This window comes from Argentina silus, assembly GCF_951799395.1.
Source record: "Argentina silus genome assembly, chromosome: 2".
Taxonomy (NCBI): domain Eukaryota; kingdom Metazoa; phylum Chordata; class Actinopteri; order Argentiniformes; family Argentinidae; genus Argentina; species Argentina silus.
Genome location: NC_139656.1, coordinates 825,435 through 845,019, shown reverse-complemented (window position 1 = coordinate 845,019; position 19,585 = coordinate 825,435). Strand labels below are relative to the sequence as shown.

At 44.2% G+C, this 19,585-nt stretch overlaps 2 protein-coding genes across 3 annotated transcripts in view; both read left to right on the top strand.

Moving 5' to 3' along the window:
- Nucleotides 1–278: 278 nt before the first annotated feature.
- Nucleotides 279–7,381, top strand: rad51c (RAD51 paralog C). 2 transcript variants are annotated; one of them, XR_014554114.1, is made up of 10 exons: nt 279–388; nt 549–694; nt 833–1,070; nt 1,487–1,644; nt 2,280–2,413; nt 2,680–2,811; nt 4,474–4,540; nt 4,891–4,958; nt 5,560–5,620; nt 6,989–7,028. XR_014554114.1 is itself a non-coding variant. In XM_083665536.1 (10 exons), exons 2-10 carry the CDS (start codon nt 577–579, stop codon nt 7,097–7,099), a joined length of 1,080 nt encoding a protein of 359 aa, XP_083521662.1. In that variant the 5' UTR covers nt 279–388; nt 549–576; the 3' UTR covers nt 7,100–7,381. The 2 variants fall into 2 exon arrangements, 1 of the variants encoding a protein (XP_083521662.1); XM_083665536.1 differs by having other exon boundaries at nt 4,891–4,951; nt 6,989–7,381.
- Nucleotides 7,382–9,301: 1,920 nt separating this feature from the next.
- ppm1e (protein phosphatase, Mg2+/Mn2+ dependent, 1E) overlaps nt 9,302–19,585 on the top strand; it is a 47,338-nt gene continuing 37,054 nt past the window's right edge. Inside the window, exon 1 of the mRNA XM_083687928.1 lies at nt 9,302–9,527. Coding sequence (XP_083544054.1) covers nt 9,346–9,527 — 182 coding nt within the window. The 5' untranslated portion in view covers nt 9,302–9,345. The remainder of the gene's footprint in view (nt 9,528–19,585) is intronic.

The following is a 19,585-nucleotide window of genomic DNA, read 5'->3' as shown; positions in this document are numbered from 1 at the left end:
AGCACAAACCAAGATGGTATTTTTTAGAAATCACTAAAAAGGCGAGATCAAAATTCGGTAACAAAAAAAGACTATAGTAATTATTTGATGCAGACAGACATACAAAATGGACTGTTCAGCAAACTTACTTTACAGTAGCTACATTGGAGCAGATGACACAAGTGTCTGTCAGTCTCTTTTCAGTAGTAATAATGGCCACATGTTGGTCCCTGTATATGTATGTATGTCCCTGGCCCCCAGAGGGCGCTATTTCAGTTGCACGTTCTACTCCCTCAGCGGCTCTTCCGAAACAGTGATCTTCAACTGGAGGGGTTTACTGTTGGAGGGAAGGTTGAAAATGGCACCAACATGTTTCTCAACTCACAACGACAACTTCAATGGTTGGAAGGTAAACTTGATGGGAAGAAAAAGCACGTCATTTAAAAACTTGTTTTCCTTAATATGCATTTCTAATATATATAGAGTAATGTCGCAGATTGATTGCTTGCCTGCCTGCCTGCCTGTCTGTCTGTCTGCCAGCCCTTGACGTTTTATTGTGCTGTCCTCAGCTCAGGTCGTTTTAAGGATTTATGAACGATGCAACGGCCTGTGTCCAGCTTTGCCTTTGCGCCGTCATTCAAAATGAAACTACTCAATACTGGCTTTCATTCGGCTGCGGACTTGTCGGACCTGCGACCTTTGCAACTCAGCAAAGGTAAGCTGTCTACTGTTTTTTAATGGAAATACAGCAGCCTAGGAAGAATTTTACTAGTATTTAGTGCTAACTTCTCTTTCTTACTGTCCTCCACTTAAGTGGATTTAAGTTTTTCCTACCCTTCCTTTGTTGTTGTAGAGGCGGGTATCTCCCATGAGGAGGCAGTAGAGGTGTTGCAGGCTGTCAGATGCGAGCCTGTCCAGCAGAGGGCGGCAGTGGGCAGGCTGACGGCCCTGGAGCTACTGGAGAGAGAACGGGAGCTGGGCACCATCGTCACATTCTGCTCAGCGCTGGACTCTGCCCTGGGTGGGGGCTTCCCTGTGGGGAAGACCACCGAGGTGTGTGGGGCACCTGGGATAGGAAAGACACAGCTGTGGTAAGAATGCCTGCCCCCCCCCCACTTCCCCACTCTTTGGTACCCACCTCACCCAGTAGGCTACAGCAGACCTGGGTCGAAAAGTATTTGAAATACTTTGAGTGTTTTGATTTAGCTTGCCTGCAGTGCCAGATGGGTTTGGTTTACACGTTTTCGGCTCTTCCATTGTGCCAGACAAACTAAATCAAGCACGTATTTCAAATGATTTCCAAAACTATTTAAACCCAGGTCTGGTTCTGAAACATAAGCTCGCTGCTGTGGAACTTGCATGTGTCATATGAGTAGTCGATGTGAAAGAACGTTGTGCAATTGATGCTCTTTATCTGAACTTCTTTGTTGTCACAGCTGTATCTCTCACACACACACACACACACACACACACACACTCCAAAAACTATTTTCGCTGTCATACTCAGTATCCAGTTGGCGATTGATGTCCAGATCCCAGTGTGTTTCGGAGGCTTGGGAGGCAGAGCTGTCTACATAGACACGGAGGGCAGCTTCTTTGTCCAGAGGGCTGTGGACCTGGCCCAGGCTGCCGTCCAGCACTGTGAGCTGCTAGCAGAGGATGCAGGTAACAAGGACGGAACAGATCTGGGAACAGTTCTACAGCTTATTTCACACACTCATCGCCGCCTCCACTGCCCCCACACCTCTAGATTTCCCACGCTATTTTACCACATCAGACACCATTTTGTAAGACAGCTAAATGGAACAGATCTCTCTTTTAACATGGTTCCAAACAAATGTTCAACAGCAGTGGTATGTAAGGGACAAATCACCGTCTAACATGAATTTAATGTTGTATTTATTTATTTCTAAAGTAATGTGAATACATTTATTACATCAGTACTGAACACAATGTTCAAATGGAATCACTGCATATTCTGATAAGGTGGCCTACTAATAATATAGTAATGTACAGCAGTATTAGTATTTTCTAGATTATTACAGACAGAGTTTAGTACTGTAGGAAAGCTCTTGAACGGTGGTGAATTGAAACAGTAAATTGAGTCACTGTTTTGGCCATCACTTCCCACTCTTTAAATCGCTATGCGTTATGTGAGCCATGGCAGGGCAGGAACAGTGTTGAACATGGTGTACAGAGAGCAGGGCTCTGACTCTGAGTCAGGCTAATTGGAGGTACGCTCCAAACCTGACAGTTGTCTCTGATCCCTCCTTTCTGGTTTTTTTCTTCCTCTTCTCCAGAGCAGCGGGAGGCCTTGAAGGAGTTCACAGTGGAAACAATCCTCTCCAACCTCTTCCTCTTCCGTTGTCATGACTACATGGAGCTATTGGCGGAGACGTACCTCCTGCCTGACTTCCTGGCTCAGCACCCTGAGGTATGAATTCCCAGCAGCCCCAGAGAAGGAAAAAACGGAATAACGTCACGAAAATAACACCAACACAGACGGGGGGGGTCTTTAACTGCTTCCATTTTGGGTTGGGCTCACTCCATTCATACCACCGTCATTCCAACAAAAAGGATTGCTTCACCAAAATACTCATGCATCAATAAAAAGAAGCAGGAAGGATGTACCAATTATAACCTGCTCTTCTTTTATCCATTGCTTTTGGACTGCTGGGCCTTTGTGTTAATGGAATCAAGGTCCGGCTGGTGGTGATAGACAGCATAGCCTTCCCATTCCGCCACAACTTTGCTGACCTTTCCCAGAGGACCCGCCTCCTGAATGGCTTAGCCCAGCAGCTCATCCAGATGGCGACCAATGGCAACGTTGCGGTATGACCTATGACACTCACACACACAAACACAAACACGCTCATCCCGCCCGTCTAATGAAGCGTTCCCCTGCCCTCTTTTCAGACCTGCATTCATTTCTCATCCTCTTTCTTAATCGCTTTTTTCCTTTTTGTTTTATAACCAGTCGCATTCTCACCATTATAACATTGCAGCCCTTTGTTAAACACACCCTTCCATCCTCCATCCAGTCTGTCTGGACACATCCTGCTCCCCCATGCAAACATATGCATGAGAAGAGCAGCAGCTGGAAGCTGTCCCAGACCGGCATCCAGGTTCTTCAGTCAGTATTTTCACATTTCTCACATCTCCAGTCCCAAAATTCCCTTCCAACTGCGCCATCTCTGACGAGGTATTCTAATCCAGAGAGATAAAGCGTTCCTCATGTGTGCCCCGCTGCTTCCACAGGAGATGGTCGTTCCGTGCCAGCATGGCACTGCACCTTTTTTTTTTTTTTTTTTTTTTTTTTTTTTTAAATCAGCAAAAGTTTGTTATTTTAAAAGCAAATTCAATTTGTTCATTGGCGGCACTTGGGGACCCCTTGGAAGGCACATTAAAAAAAACAACAACAACAAAGCCAGCGGTGAGCACAACATGATCCACTTTAAGCTCGGAGGCACCAGTAAGGTTTTCAAAAATGTTCCTCCATCCAAATTTGCAATGCAGCTTTATTTCTTTAACTAAGGGTTGATTTAAACCTTATCAACAGAGCCTCAGAGCCAATGATGATGTGATAACAGTACTGCTTGGAATGGTAAAACTCTCTCTTATCTCATGTTTTTGACTGCGTCTATGAAGAGATGTACTGTAGTGTATATGTGCAGACCAACATTGATCCTTTGCTTGTGGAAAGCCAAGAGTTCAGGACTGAGGAGATTGCTGTAGAGAGAGGAGGCACGTCCAGTATGACTCATCGTTATCTAAGCCTAGAGGACCTGTTCCTGTGTTTGTTGAGCTGGTTTATATGTCTACCAATCCAACCAGAACCCTTATTGTGACAGCTGAATGAGGCCAAATGTTTACCAGGGCCCTGGTCCACATTACCTCTCCTGTCTTATGTAGTCTAGTGCCTTTATTTGTTCATGAACTTGATGTCCAGTCCTCCAGCATTTCACGTGTTTGATGTATGAGTCCACCACATATCCTTTTTATGACAGGTAGCATGGAGCTATTAAAAGGGTGAGAAGAAGGAGTTTGAAGAAACATTTCAGACGCTCCTGTCAATCATGATGTACAGTTTTGGGTCCAAACTTTCACGATTTTGCACCACTTTCTCCACTGCAATCCACATTGAGTAATCTCTAAACTCAGAACAGCACAATTACTATACTCAAATATGTATATTTATTTATAGAATTATAATCACCCCCTGGGAGAGGCCTTGTCCTCAGCCTCACAGCTGTAAGAGACTGCTTTCAATGGGGCTGTAGCTGAAATGGAACAACAAAAGGGGTCTGCGAAAACATTAAAGAAGCATATGCTCCATAAGCAGCATTACACTGTACTGAAATATGAAATTGACTTTATACCAGTATACCTTACTCTCAAGAGAAATGATTGACACAAACTAGTATTTTGCCCCTCTGTCATCTCTTTGAAGAACCCACGACTTTTTAAATCAACACCCATCTTCTGTGTGTTCAGGTGGTGCTGACCAATCAGATGACAACCAAGGTTTGGAGTGGCCAATCGAAGCTTGTTCCTGCCTTAGGTGAGCAATATCATTTGGATGTAGCGACTAATAATAAAAACAAATGAATGGTGTAATTAATTAAGTATACGGTATATATAACAGAAATGATGAAGGCCAAGTTTACAGCACATTTCTTCTAGTTTTATATGTACTTATATTACCAATTAAAACCATCTCATATTTACCCTCCTCGACCGTTAGCGCTGGCCTGTCTGCTAATATCTTGTAAATATTTGTGCCATGTCAGTGTGGATGGACTAAGTGCCTGTATGGTTGAATGAGAGGGCACTGATTCACACAGGTGGCTGTGATAACAGATGGATAACACGTCTCTCTGTGTGGGTTTCTGTGGTCTTTTCACTCTGCAGGTGAGAGCTGGGGCCATGCTGCTACCCAGAGACTCATTCTGCACTGGGAAGGCACTCACAGGTATTAGGTATTTCACAAGTTCAGTTGAGTTCTGCCTGCCCTGAGCGACCATTTCAAGCTTTGGTGGAGAGCCAATGCAATCTTGTAAATTGCACAATTTTTAATTTTGACACGTCAACAGATTTCAGAAACAAGCATAAACCCAACTCCTGAGAGAGAGAGAGAGAGGGAATAGGGGGAAGAGAGAGAGAGAGAGAGAGAGGGAGAGAGAAAGAGAGAAAGAGAGAGAGAGAGAGAGAAACAGAAACACAAAACGCTTTCCCTCTGTGGTGGTGACAGAGTGAAAGTGAGTGAGTCACTTAGCGGACGGCCCTGATCTTCCTTTTGTCGACTTTCCTCCACAATTGCTCCAGCCTGCCCATCACTCAACATACAGCAGCTCAGGCTGAGAAGCGCTCCCTGTCTCTGTAAAACCCAAGGTCCCCTGGCTGCCAATGCTGTCATTGTTCACCTTGTCTTCACCCGGGGTTGAATTGCAGCGCACTCTCAAAGCTCCCTCTTTCCCACCTTTCATAAATGGTAAACGGACAAGGTCAGATGGAGAAAGTGAATGTGTTATGATGTGCTGTTCTGAACGATTGTACAGATAAGGCCTTTATCCCTCCTAGGTTGGCGTCCCTGTACAAGTCCCCCAGTCAGATGGAGACTACAGTCCCCTACCAGATCACTGTGAGTACAGCACATTTCACCGCCTCTCAACACTATAGAACCCCCCCCCCCCCCCCCCCCGTCAACTGTTCTTCAGGGCCACTGAAAGGACAGGGTAGATTTCCACCATATTGCTTTTAGCTGTACTACCAAATCAGTGGTTGTAGGGGAAATAAGACAAGGAAACTGAGTTATGTGGAATTCCAAGAATAGTAGTCTATAAATACTACAATGCAGCTTCTATGGAATGTAGCCCTGAGGCTGGATGGAGTGGCTCACACCCCTATCAAACCAACACTGCAAAGATTCCTTCCAACCTGATTCTACCGATAGTATGTGTCCTCTTCTTTTGTGTGTTTTGACAGCAACGATGCCTTATGGGTGTGTAAGCAGGTGGCACACATGGACAAGCCCTGCCTCACATGTGCTGCTGGTCCTTTATAGGATGCTAAGCAAGCTAGGCGTGCTGTGTGCACTTGGCAGGTTTTTATGTCAAACACTATTGGCTTAGGGTGGAATCCTCACTGGAGATCCGCATGCGAAAACATCAGACAATCCCAGTCTTGCGTTGATGTCGGTAGGAAAGATTGCGCAATGATTCCAGTTACAGTACATGCGGATCCTGAGGTAAAGTTCCACCCTTGGTGACCGAGTTCCCGTTTGTAAGATGTTGTACTGTTACACTGCCATGTGGAACAAAAGGGAGGTCCTGTTTTTGAGTCAACTAGAATGAATCTTACATACAACTTAGACACCCTCATATCTGTCTGCACAACAAATGGCCTTCATACACACTTGGTAAATGCCAGAGTTGAATGGAGGAGCAAGCTCAGACATGTAGCGCAATCTAAGGTATTTCACAGCACAGATAACCATGATGCTAGGCAACAGCTGTAGAGCGCAATTCAAGATGTTTGACGTTGCATGTCAGTGAACTTTTGATAGCACTGCACTGCAGCCTTCTCAGGTCAAATGTAGCTAATATTACATGAGATTCACATTTTATGTGTGCGTCTTGTCATTGCTTGCTTAAGATATGTTAATGTTGCATATGTGTTGAATTGTATTATTATACATCAGAAATCATGAGTTATTTAGCTTTAGATATGTCATGTTTATTTAGTATAAATGGATGTGTGAATTAATACAGACTTGTTTTCAGTGTTTCTTAGCACTCTACTTCTTCTCAAAAACTGATTGTATTTATTCAGTTATCTTTAAAAAATGATATTTTCTTGCTAGCCCTGTGATGAAAAGACACTCTAAAAAAAAAAAAAATGTCTTGAAACTAGAATTTCTGTGTGAAATCATTTACACTAGATCATACAACCCCCAGTAAGGGAAGAAAATGGCATGCTTTAGCTTTGAGCCAACTCCTCTGTCCCCCAGGGTCAAGGCTTTCGGGATGTATCCCCCTCAGACCAATCAGAGACATCGGTTGAGCCATCTACGAGCCTATCAGGAGGCCGGAGCAAACGGCCACGGATGGAAGACAAATAGGACCACAGAAACAAAGAAAAAGGAGTCTTATCTGGTGGAACATCTGCTAACAGACCATGAATGCGAGACATTGTTTTGTTTGAAAGATATAGTAACAAAGGCTTCTTTGCTGAAAATAACTATCAATTTTGTTCAATTTGTTTTTGTGATGTACAGCAGTAATTGCCTCAAAAGTTACCTGCCAATTTTGGCCTTGAAATAACTGAAATTCACTGATTACTTTTAAACTGATGTTTAACTATTATATCTGTTGGGTAGAATTAAAATGTATTATTTGCTGGATTCATGTTCATCTTGCATAACATCTCTCTGAAGACTACCATTTCACTTGAGATCAGAATGGCTTTGTACCGTAATGTACTGTTAGCATCTAATTATCTATACAATAACATTATACAGATGATCAACTTTTGCATCACAATGACATCTGTTTACCTAAAGGTATAACATCCATATCACTTTGGTAATTTGTTTAGTTTTAATTTGTAAGCAAGGGGGCAAGGCCTTTGGGTCAACATGTTGAGCTGCCAAAGCAAGCTTTAAAAAATAAAAAAGCAATTAATGTTCAATTTCCCAACCTGCAGCCTCAAAACTAAGTTATGGTTGGGGATAGGATCCAGGGTTAGGGTGAGGTATGGTTGGGGATAGGATCCAGGGTTATGGTGAGGTATGGTTGGGGATAGGATCCAGGGTTAGGGTGAGGTATGGTTGGGGATAGGATCCAGAGTTAGGGTTAGTTATGGTTGGGGATAGAATCCAGGGTTAGGATTAGGGTTAGTTATGGTTGGGGATAGAATCCAGGGTTAGGATTAGGGTTAGTTATGGTTGGGGATAGGATCCAGGGTTAGGGTTAGTTATGGTTGGGGATTGGATCCAGGGTTAGGGTTAGTTATGGTTGGGGATTGGGTCCAGGGTTAGGGTTAGTTATGGTTGGGGATACGATCCAAGGTTAAGGTTAGTTATGGTTGGGGATACATTCCAGGGTTAGGGTTAGGGTTAGTTATGGTTGGGGATACGATCCAGTGTACAGGTCCTTTTCTTGGAGTAATACACCTGCATAAACACCATTAGGTGATTGGGAGTTTCAGTTTTGGACCACACTCTGCAAACAAACTACTGAGATGCCTGAGTGCATCTCTCCTGCTGCGCCATATATTTAATGCAGCCTCTTGAGTGGCTTTGAGAGAGGGCGGGCGATGCATCTCTCTAATTAAATTATACACTTACTTTAGAGCTGGCCTCTGCAGTAGTGGGAAGGCAGGTGAAATATGAGCTCTTTCATTTTACTTGGACAAACAATGTTCAGCTCACATAGGGCTGTATGTTCAGCCAGCGCAAAACGGACGCAAGGCATACTGGCAATTTGTGTTGGCGGTAACAGTTGAAAATACCACAGCGCCGAAACGTATCTCGCATTCATTCTCGCAAACATTCTGGCCTTTTAAATACGGGACGGGACATAAACATAGAAAGTAAAAAAAAAAAAAATACCAAACTAATGCTTACTGATTGATTTGTAATTTAAAGAAGACCTAAATACATAAGCTAATCTTTAACGGCATAGAATGTAACTATACCGTAAGCATAATTTAACGCCAACATGTCATATAATCTAACTCTGCTTCACAAAAACGTGCCCATATTTTCTTAACCAGTACTGCTCATGTGAAGCGGAACAGTTTTGCAGGTAATGAAACGGTTAAATGTACTACAGTGGATATTTTTAGAATGCACAATGCAGGCTGCTACCACGTAACCCACATTCTACAACGTATAGCTGTATACGTATAGCTTCTGCGTCTGAGGCAATTAACCAATTAACCCACCTTCAGCGTTTATTTTCACACTTCAGACCTGTCAAAGTAGCGGGTTTATGGTGGGTTTGGCAGCTTTAGGAAACTCGGAGATACGAGTTCCCGAGAACCAAACGAACATCCCATTATTTCATCCCCGACGCACATATCGCAGGTGAGGGACTCAGCCAATGAGCATCATTCCCTTGTGCGTGCCGTGTGCGTTCACAGACCTTCCCTAATCCTAGGAGCGCGTTCCCGTTCATCTCTAAACCCCTCCTTTCCTCTGACGTCATCACCTTCCGCGCACCCTCTCCTGTGATTGGACGAAAGCCTGGTTCACGCCCGCGCGTACCCAACCGGCGCGAGTGGGGAGCTGTCCAGCCAGCGATTCGAAGTACAGTCTTCTCGTCCGGCTAGAACTGTCTCTTGTCTGTCCAGGAATGAGAAGTGATGGCCGGCTCTGCAATAGAGGAGAAAACCTTCCGAAGGTTCTTGGAGCTCTTCCTCCGAGAGATGAGACTACCACTTCAGGAGAACGACCCTCTCCCCATGCGCCCTTTGACGGACGTTGTCACGGAGGACGAAGTGGAGGGAGAATGCCTCGACCTGTGTCTTCAGCACCTGTGCAAATAGTTAAGTACCGATTTGATGTCATATACATTTGTTCTTACTGTACACAAGTCAATAGTTGTCATTTCTGGAATAGCTTTGGAAACGGGAGACAATCAAGAAATATAACTCATATAAATAAATATGTGATAGGCTGGATAAGAGTAAGAACAGCCGTTTTAACACAAACTAACGCTCCGAGCAATTGCATACCTGTCCACAAAAAGAGTTGACTATATTTGGCTACATGACCAATTTGGAATTGATTATCGGCAAGTATTAAATCCCACTTCCCCAGTCCCGTCAGTTTTCCCTGCTCGGTATGAAATCGGCGACTCTACCGGTAAATGCACTACCGGTAAATGCACACTAAGCTATGGCACTTAACAGTTCATCATCATGCAGACACTAGATGAACTCTATGGCAATGCTACTAAATGTATTTGCCTAAAATATCCGGTTGGGCAAAGGTTTTTAAAAAAAATGTTTTTATTGTTTTTGTGATTGGACCACAAGTTAAAATAGGCTCGTCTATCTGTTATGTGTTTGATTGCAGAAATAATTCTATTAGCGCTACAATGTGACAGAGAGAACACATTCACTCAAATATGTCAGCCACTTGCTTGCGTGTGCCCCTCTCCCCATTCATCATTTCGTTCATCTCCTGTTCCTCCATCCCGGTTTAACTCGAGGTCCTGATGAAGGGTAATCCCCTTTCCTTTTGCGTCGTACTACGTCATTTCGCTCGGTGAATTGCTTTAATATTTTCAGTTCAATCGTCTATTCTATTTGCATGACAGAATTGTGGAGGTTACACTTGACGCACACTTATAGTCCGACTCGGGCTCATCTCAGTAAACATGTTGAAAACAAGACGTGTTGGAACGGTGGAACACTTGGAGATTTATTACCTCAGTTCCACGTCTATAAATTGTGGGCTACGTCTATAACGAACGCGAGCCACCGAAGAGACTAGAAGACAATGCATTTGGCATGCATGCATCCATGCATGTCGTCGATAATCTGGTTTCGTTTTCTTACTCTTCACACTCATCACACATATGCGCCAACAAAGCCAAAAGTTATAGCCACTTATTGCAAATAAGTGTAAAGGTACAATTTCCTGAAAATGGTAATGTTATACCTGGTCTTTGAGAGTTCTTTACAACCTGAATTTGGATTTGCAAATCAATAGCCTTACTGAATCCACTGTTGACCAAGTGCCATCCCAAATGCAAATAGGCTCGCTTTATACAACATTGGTGTTTCAAGCCAAATTGAATGCTGGGTTTTGTGTCCCACAGTCTGTTAAGGTTGTTAAATGTAATGTATTTTGATGCTCATTAACTAACTGTCCCATTTCAGAGAAATTAAGTAGATGCCAATGCCACCCATTTACAGCATTTGGGAAGAGACTGCAGCGTTGAGATTAGGGTTATGCCAGTATCAGACTGCTAGATCTGCGCTGCACAAAGAGCTTATTGTCTCTGACTGTTAGTGTTTTATTTAAATGTGCAGTGCTCTGGATACTCCTAGGGCTCTACAGACACCCTCCTTCCTGTACATGTATTCATCCAATGGTTCTACCTCTTTTCAATCCATGAACATATTTGGGTGGGGGGGGGGGGTGGTGTCTGTCAAAATCCAGTTTGATTGATAGTTAAACAAATAAAGAAAAAATAAATCCATAACAGTTTGATTGATTGAATGTATTTTAGTTTAGTGCTAATGACAGCCTTATTTTAAGGCTGGGCAGTGGTGAGACATTCTCACACTCTGTGCTGTAAGCATCATCTCCTTCCGTTGTGATTCAGCTGAACGTGTGATTATTTTGTCTCTGGTTTGAAGATCTAATAATAGAGCAGGGGAAGAGGTGGAGAATCCCTTTGTGTGTGTGTGTGTGTGTGTGTGTGTGTGTGTGTGCGTGTGTGCGTGTGCGTGTGTGTGTGTGTGGGGGGGGGGTGCACACAGTGTTTGTATAAGGATGGGTAGGGGGAGGTGGATAGAATGTGTGTGTGTGTGTGTGTGTGTGTGTGTGTGTGTGTGTGTGTGCGCGCGCGCGCGCATGTGCATGCTCGCGCGCGTGTGTGTGATGACAGCAGTGTGAATAAGGTTTTTTCACACATTCAAGGCCCTCCCTGATATAACTGAGGTACCCATTTGAAAGGCAGAGAAAGCAGCGAGTCTTCACACTCGTAGAGGGGGGGGCTTTGTGACACGGTACACCCCGCTCCACGTCAGCCGGCTTAGTGTGTGTGTGGGTGAGACACACACAGCCCTCCTTGCAAACTGTCATGGCTGAGGAGTAATGATACTTTTGGAGGATAAGGGAATCACGACACAGAGAGGGAGCTGCGTTCAGCATCGTACATGTCACATTTAATGACAACTCACTTTACAGAAAAAAAATCACCAAAGTAGGGTTTGATAACAATTCAAAAGAACACCAAGTGATGGTCATGCTTTCGCTCTGCCAACAATACACCTGTGCCTATTTGCTTGCCTGGATTTCCGAGACACTGCTCTAAAAAACGATTTGAATGATACACGGATAAAGTACATCCATCATATACAACAATGCATTGTTACTATACCGTCAGCTTGAGGCAGGATCCATTGGGTATCAATCAAATACACAATCATATACAACAATGTATTATTACTATACCGTCAAAATGAGACAGGATCATGTACAACACTGTATTGTTTTCTGTTTTTTTCTGTTTTCATATCAATTCCATAGTTATAATCTCATATTCTATTCGTTGCCAGATGATATTGGATGCTCACTAAATGACAAAGACAGATTTCTCTAAGTCGTCTCTCCCCCGTTCAGCACCAGGCTTCCTGAGAAGCGTGTTCAGAGCAGCCGCTGAGTGATCTGAGAACAATGCTAATGATGAAAGCAGCTTGGCACAAACAGTCGGCTCACGTGAGCCCGTCACCCGAGGCATGCCATTGTGGCTCCCATTTCTCATCATCTAACAGGTAAAAGAAACAGAGGTGTGTTTGTCCAGCTTCGACGTGTCAGGCATTCTTCACTCCTTTTAATGAAGACTGTTGCCAAGAGAGTGAGAGAGGGGTACATAATGCACAAAGACATACGGTTTCTGTCAGCATGCTAATATGTCCTCGCTGGCAATTCTAACAAAAATAGCTATATGAGCCTATGCCATGCCATACATTATTCAACACATCCACCACGATGGGCAAAGATAATGATTGCCCACTGCCTGAAGTTTATATGGACATTGGACATCTACCTCTGTTGGGACCTGATGTGGACCCAGACTTGAGGAGGGGTAACAATAGAGGGATGGAGAGAGCCATGACTAAGCCTCCTCCTCTCCCCCTCCCCCATTCTCTCCATCCCTGCTCTCCCGCTGCCCCTGGTACCCCCACTGGGAGTGCTGATAGACAGTAATTGAGAGAGGAGAGCTCTCCTAAACCTCATTAAACAAGCACGTCTCCCACAGCTGTAAACAACCACGCACACATCCGGATTCCTCCAAGACACACACACACACACACACACACACACACACACACACACACACACACACACGCACACACACACACGCACACACACACACACACACACACACACTGTTGGCTTCCGCACACTGCTGGAGGAACAGTGTGTGGTGTCGGAAGCGCTGCAGCTGACGGCTGCGTTAATGAGCACTGCTGTGTGACCGGATTGGACGTCAGAGGAGCAGGGGACACATTTGCATGTGACACACTCATCTCCTCATCCATAACGCAACAGGAAGGAAGGGGGGGTCATCTGTGCCGTCACCCGAAAATGCATCAGTCCTAGGGCTATATTTTAACTGCGAAAAAAACTGTGTCTTACCGCAAACGCAGGCACTGGCAGGGTGCGTCTGAAATATTAGTGCTATTTTCAAGGCCAGAATTTTTCAGCGCAACTGATTGCACTTGGCCTGTTCATTGTCCTGAACATGCCTCTATTTTACTTGTTACTGCCAACACAAATTGTCAATACGCCTGCGTTTGGACCTGCGTCTGTTTTGCACTGGCTGAACATAAAGCCCCTAATGGACTACCACAACAGTGTAACAGAGTTTTAGTGAATCCCTTATCTTTGTCCATTCCCGTCTTCTGAATGCAACCAACAGTATAACAACAATGTTATTACGATGTGCTTTGCTCAGGGTACTAAAGAGACGCATTAGGTTCCCTCTGTTTTGGTCTCCTGTAGTCAGGTAAAGACCAGGCTCAGGGCCTATCTCATACAGCCAAACAGAAGAATGGTGACATGTGTTCTGTTACAATGATCAATTCCGCTCATATTTCCAGCCATCACAAAGAGTGTTGCTTTACATGAAAACAAGTCATTTATTTATGCTCAAGAGCACCCTGATGAAATTGTCCTCTTTTGTCTTTTGTGTCAAGCCAAATTTAGGCTAAGAGCTTTTTGGCATTGCATTAGAGCATGATTGTTCTTCAGCAACATTGACAGCAGCTGCTCCCAAGACCTCACCATCCCCATACACACACACACACAGACAAACACACACACACACACACAGACAAACACACACACACACACACACACACACACACACACACACACACACACACACACACACACACACACACACACACACACACACACACCATAATCGGAGAGAGATTCACAGAGCAGGCCCCGGGTTCAGAGAAAAATAGGGGCTCCGCCAGCCTCATTCGTTTGTCATAAATCTGAAAGATGGGACAAAGGATAAAAGACACAGACAACCTTTCCTTGCTTGAGGTGGAGTCTGTCTGACATTGCTGTTAGGTTGTGTCTAGTAGTCAGGATGGTGGCACATTAAATGCCCCAGCATTTTCCAAATGAGATTAACTGTCGATGCAGTAGCACATTCACTACAACACCTGCAGTCCCCAATAGCAAACTGATGAATAATTTTGGGGCTAATGGAGCCATTAAATTGATATTTGGACCTCTAAATTACATTAGGTTTTACTTACTCACAGATTTTTAGGTAAACATGGGAGTTGTAGAACTCAACAGTAATTGTTGTCACTTAAACCCAGTGAGAATTGGCAGATAAAACAAGAGCGGCCAGAACATTGATATCCACAAACCACAAATCAATATGGTGAGATAGTGACATTTACCTCAGCAGAGGGATATCATTAGTCCACAAGATTTAACACACGATTCACCTCCTCTACTCTCATTCTCCATTAAAGGAGCAGGGCATGGGGTGCTTCGTGGCGTAGCACACTAATGCGCATACCACATAATCGCAAGGTTCCTGGTTCGATTCCGACCCTCAACATATCTTGCATGTCATCCCTCCTCTCTCTCACCCATCCTTCCTGTCAATCTTTACTGTCTCTATCCCAATAAAGCAGAAATGCCCTATAAACATATAAAAAAAAGAAAGAAAAAAAGAAGCAGGGCATAAGGCTGGCCGCTGCGACGAAATTCAGTTCGAAGGTCCAAACAACCTCCCTTTATAATAATATAACCCCCCCGAAATGGATTTGTGGTGTCAAACATAAGCTGTTGTGTTTCTGCATGCGCACACGGTTCCAAGAGGCAGTGGCTACCAGAGACAGAAAGGCGAAAAATGTTGAGTCCACTTCCCTAGAACACTCCTGGCCATGTTCATATAGAAACCAAGTGTCGGGTTGGAAAGCGCTTTTCGGAACCAAAACAGTGTTTTGACAGCGTAAATGAAATATTTATTGAAAGGGATCTCATTCCCCGAACACTATTGATTCAACACAGTCAATACAGCGATATACAGTATGAACCAATGAGGCATTGGTATTCATGGTATGTAGTGTAATGACTCGAGGACGGCTGCGTCAGTGTTGTTGACCGTGTTTTGGCATGTCTGAAAATAGTTTTCTTAGACCTTTGGTCACTGTCAATTATGGATCATTTCACAAAATGACTGCCCATTCTTGATAAAGGACACGACCAGTGCTATAAAATCACCCTGTGAAACCCGTACTGCGCATTTAAAACAAATCGCTTGTGTTCGTCATTTACAAATTCTACATTAATGCTTTAATCATGAAAAGATAGTAGGGCTATAGTTGCTCAGACAGGCTTGTAGAAGCCATGACTTGCTCAGGTCGCAGGCAGTCAAAGAGAACACGTCTCTCCATTGCCTGTTTTCATTGGAGCCAAAGGCAGAATTAACTGCCCTGCGCACGTGCAATCAATGCAGCTCAATTTAGTTTAGCCGGCGATGCTAAACAAAGGGAACAGAGAGCGAGAGGGAGGGCTCCGCAAGGATTCACAAGTCATTACTTACAAATCACTAAAGACGTCCTCTGCTTTTATTTACACTATCATGAATGATCGTGCTCTTCAAGGCTGATATTAATTAGGACTTGGTTTGGGTTAATCTTTTCGATCTCCAGGGTCATTGGGGTTATCAGTGTGTCTCCTAGAGAAGAGTGTCTCTCAGCCCAGAGGGAGTTGTGTTCCCCTTTGTTGATCCCCCCGTCGCTCTGTGACTGTGTCTTTCTCTGCTTGTCTCTTTGGCCGATCACACTGACGGGAGCGTAGTCTTTTGGTTTCGCTGTAATCCCAAGGGCCTCTTCCCAGGGCCACCAGTGGCATGACTGATTTCTGGTGATCAAGTATATCACTTTTATTTGTCACTCTCCATTTCGTGTACTCTTTCACAGACCTTCTTACGAAAGAAGCAGGGGAGTATTTAAGGAAAGCAAAGTCACTAAATTGAGCATTGGGAGCTTGCAGAATGCCTCACAAATGACCCTGTGAAAGCAATTGTCTGGCAGGTGGCTCTCACTTAAAGTAATTGCTGAAGTAATCATCAGCCACCACTTATATTAGCTAGGTAAACAGGAAAAACACCCATGAGTATTGAGAGATAACAATTATTACAGACTGTTATGGCTATTGAACATACCCTAAACACTGCTCTCCTGCAGTGCAGGGATCTGTCACAGACACACAACAGCTTCTTCAGAGAGTGCTCTGAATATACTGGGTAACCTCATTTCCACAGAGAAGGGTGTCTTTCAGTAGACCTAGGGGCACTGATGTTTGCAGATGAGAAAAATACTTAATCGTCAGCATCAGGGTCAGCACAGCCAAGGTTTGTGTGTTTGAACAACCTAAAAACACCTAGCACCTGGATAGGCCTTTATGTAAGCCGTAGAAAGAAAAAAAAGCACTCAAGCTTCAAAGTGTTGTGCAATTCACTCCATTTGTGGGGTTGCCAGATTATTCTAAAACAAATAGCCTCTCTCAAGGGTCCTCCAAGGTTGTCTCTCCTCCAAGCTGTTCATTTGTATAAAAAAGGTCTGTCACCCTCTCTGCGATGACGGCTAATTGGATGGAAATATGATTGATTTGCGGCCTCCTGCCAGTCACACAGCAATTACTCTGTGTGTTACTTTGTTTATATGTCTTGGGCAGTCCAAATGCAGATCTGATAAACAGGATTTTCGAACAGTGCTTCAATTAGAAGGTCACTTCCAGGCCTGCAGTGCAGCATGCGTTGGAAATATCAAGTCACCGCAATGTCAGCCCAGCTTGTGATTTAAAAAGGAGAGGAGGAAGTGCATTGATATGTTAGGGCAGAACCAGGGATCTGTCCTTTTAAATTCCCAGAGAGGGTGCTTGCCTTGATTTGTAATGGGTTTCATCTGCAAAGCCTTTGAATAAGCAGTGTGCTGGATATCAACAACAATTGATTTACGCCAGTAGGTGAATAGAATATTTGATCATTTTATAGTACACTTATCAGAACATCCACTTAAGCCCTGTACTGTCTCAGCATGATTTGACCTCTTTTTCTGTTGAACTAGTTTCGGAACCTAAAACAATGGATACACACTCACCACATTTTGGAAAGTTAAAAAGACAGATTCCTATCTTGATATTGTTAATCGGGGGGACACACCTTTGTTTGGATCTTAAAGTCATTTTGAAATGTCTCCCTTAAGTAGAAACTGTAAGTAACCTAAAGCAAAGTCTCTCAATACAAATCCACCCACAAACTTGTTGACATTAGCATCAGTGCGGCAGACTAAACACCTGAAGAGAAAACAATGAGGTGATAAGGAGTTCAAGCTTTGGGAGCAGTGTGGCTGTTGTTGTTACACACTGCTTATAGCTCAATTTCAATGCTGTGAAACCTCAAATAATCTGTAAAGCTGTGGCTTTGAGACTGTGATCGGCCAGGGCTGCTATGAGGAAGTTGGCACAGTGGCATTTCTAGAACACACAGCCGCAAATTGAAGCCACTGAAGTCCCATCGGCACCTGCCTCCCCTTAGAGGTTCTCCTGTCCCTCAGAGCTCTCCCTTCTTAATGCTATCTAGGCCTGGCGCTGCCAAGCACGCTCTGTCTGACATAGTTACCACAGTTTAAAGCACTACTACCCAGACAATACAGGCAAGGGCAGGATCCAGGATAAGCTGTCCTGGTAGAGTAACCGCTTACCCGCCCACCCCAGATGTGGGCACAGGGGTGTCCAAGCTCCTCATGCCTGGTGGTTGGGCTATCCCAGGCTGGGAAATTACTTGGAGGAGTAATCCCTTAATCAGAGCATCACCCTGGGATTACCATGGAGGGCAGCCCCAGTCAGTATGCTGTCCTCTGTGGGCCAGGCATGCCAGCTCGCTGTCAATCCAGGGCAGCAGGGGTTCTGGTACATGGTTCTGGTACATGGTTACCTCATGTACTAGGAAACACCATTGAATTTATGTCAACTAGGAAATAGTATCCCTGTTCACATATGGGTTTACCCAGTTCACCCAGTTTACCCAGTTTCACAAAAACATCTAAATCTATGATGTGTTAATAGCTATCTATACTTGGGGTCACTGTTGCTGACGAGTTAAAAAAAACAAACGGCTTTAGATATCATCCAGTTTTGCTGGCTCAGAAGCAGTTTGGTAACACATTTCCAGTGTCTTGGAACACCAAATCTCTTGTTTATCCGGACTATGTTAAATGTCAGTCTTATAAAGATGAATGCCAAAAGCAGTAAGCACAGTTAATCTCTGCTAAACCCAACACTTGACGTTACCAATCTGTTCCGTCAAAATTAGATTTTTTTTCTCTCTCTCTCCTCTCTATCTACAGTAGGTTGTTGTTGTAGACAAGTCACAACCATTAAGAGTCACTGCAATTCTCAGCCACGCCTTGTTCTTGTGACTTGATTTCAAGAGTTTACTGTCAAAGGCCACACCTTATGCTGAACTGGAGATATCTCTTTGTAGTTCAAGGATACTGACCTATTTTCTCAAATAAAATTAATTTAATATACCAGGATGGACACATGTAATGTAATGTCTAATTCAAAGTCCAAACAGTCATCAATTTTGCTTGGTTAGCCTACGCATGGTTGTCACATTCTGTGATTGTTGCGTCTTAGTAGATTGAACCAGGTAGGCGTCCTTCCGTAAATGGCTCAGTCAAGGGCATCCAAAGTCGACCAAACTCAAGTGATGCAGATGACCTGCTCTCGTCTGAGAGTTCTCGCCGGCTGTTCTCTACCTCTGCTCCTCAGGCTGTGGAAAGAGGACTATGTGGAGGCGGGAGATGGCTGCCCTACATTTGCAAGCAGCAAATGCTTCATGGGAGCTGTACCTTCACAACTGTGCCTGCTTGCTTTCCCTAGCCTCTCCCGGGTTTAAAAACACAGTCTTTTTTTAGCGCTTCTCTGCTAGCGTCCGACTAGGAGTCTAACACCCCACTCCCCCCCTCCTGGTCTCCTCATAGCTGGTGTCCCCAGGGAGGCCTAGAAGAAGGGCTGGGTGGACTGCCAGTATCTTGATCCTTAACTATTATTTCGTACCCAAGGTAAAGAAGTGCACAGTGTCACTAATGGGCATGTTCCTAAGGTCTACAGGTGGTGACAGCAAGGCTAACCTGAATGGTTGGTTCTGGGGGAGAGGGTGAAGGAAATGAGGCTGTGGTGATGATAGTGGATTTATGAATGGGACATATTTGATCAGATGGTCCCAGACAGATAGGCCTACTTGTATGTCCAACGGAGTATCTATATGGGGGAATGTATATGCTGCCATCAGTATTGAGGCAGTAGATCCGTTAT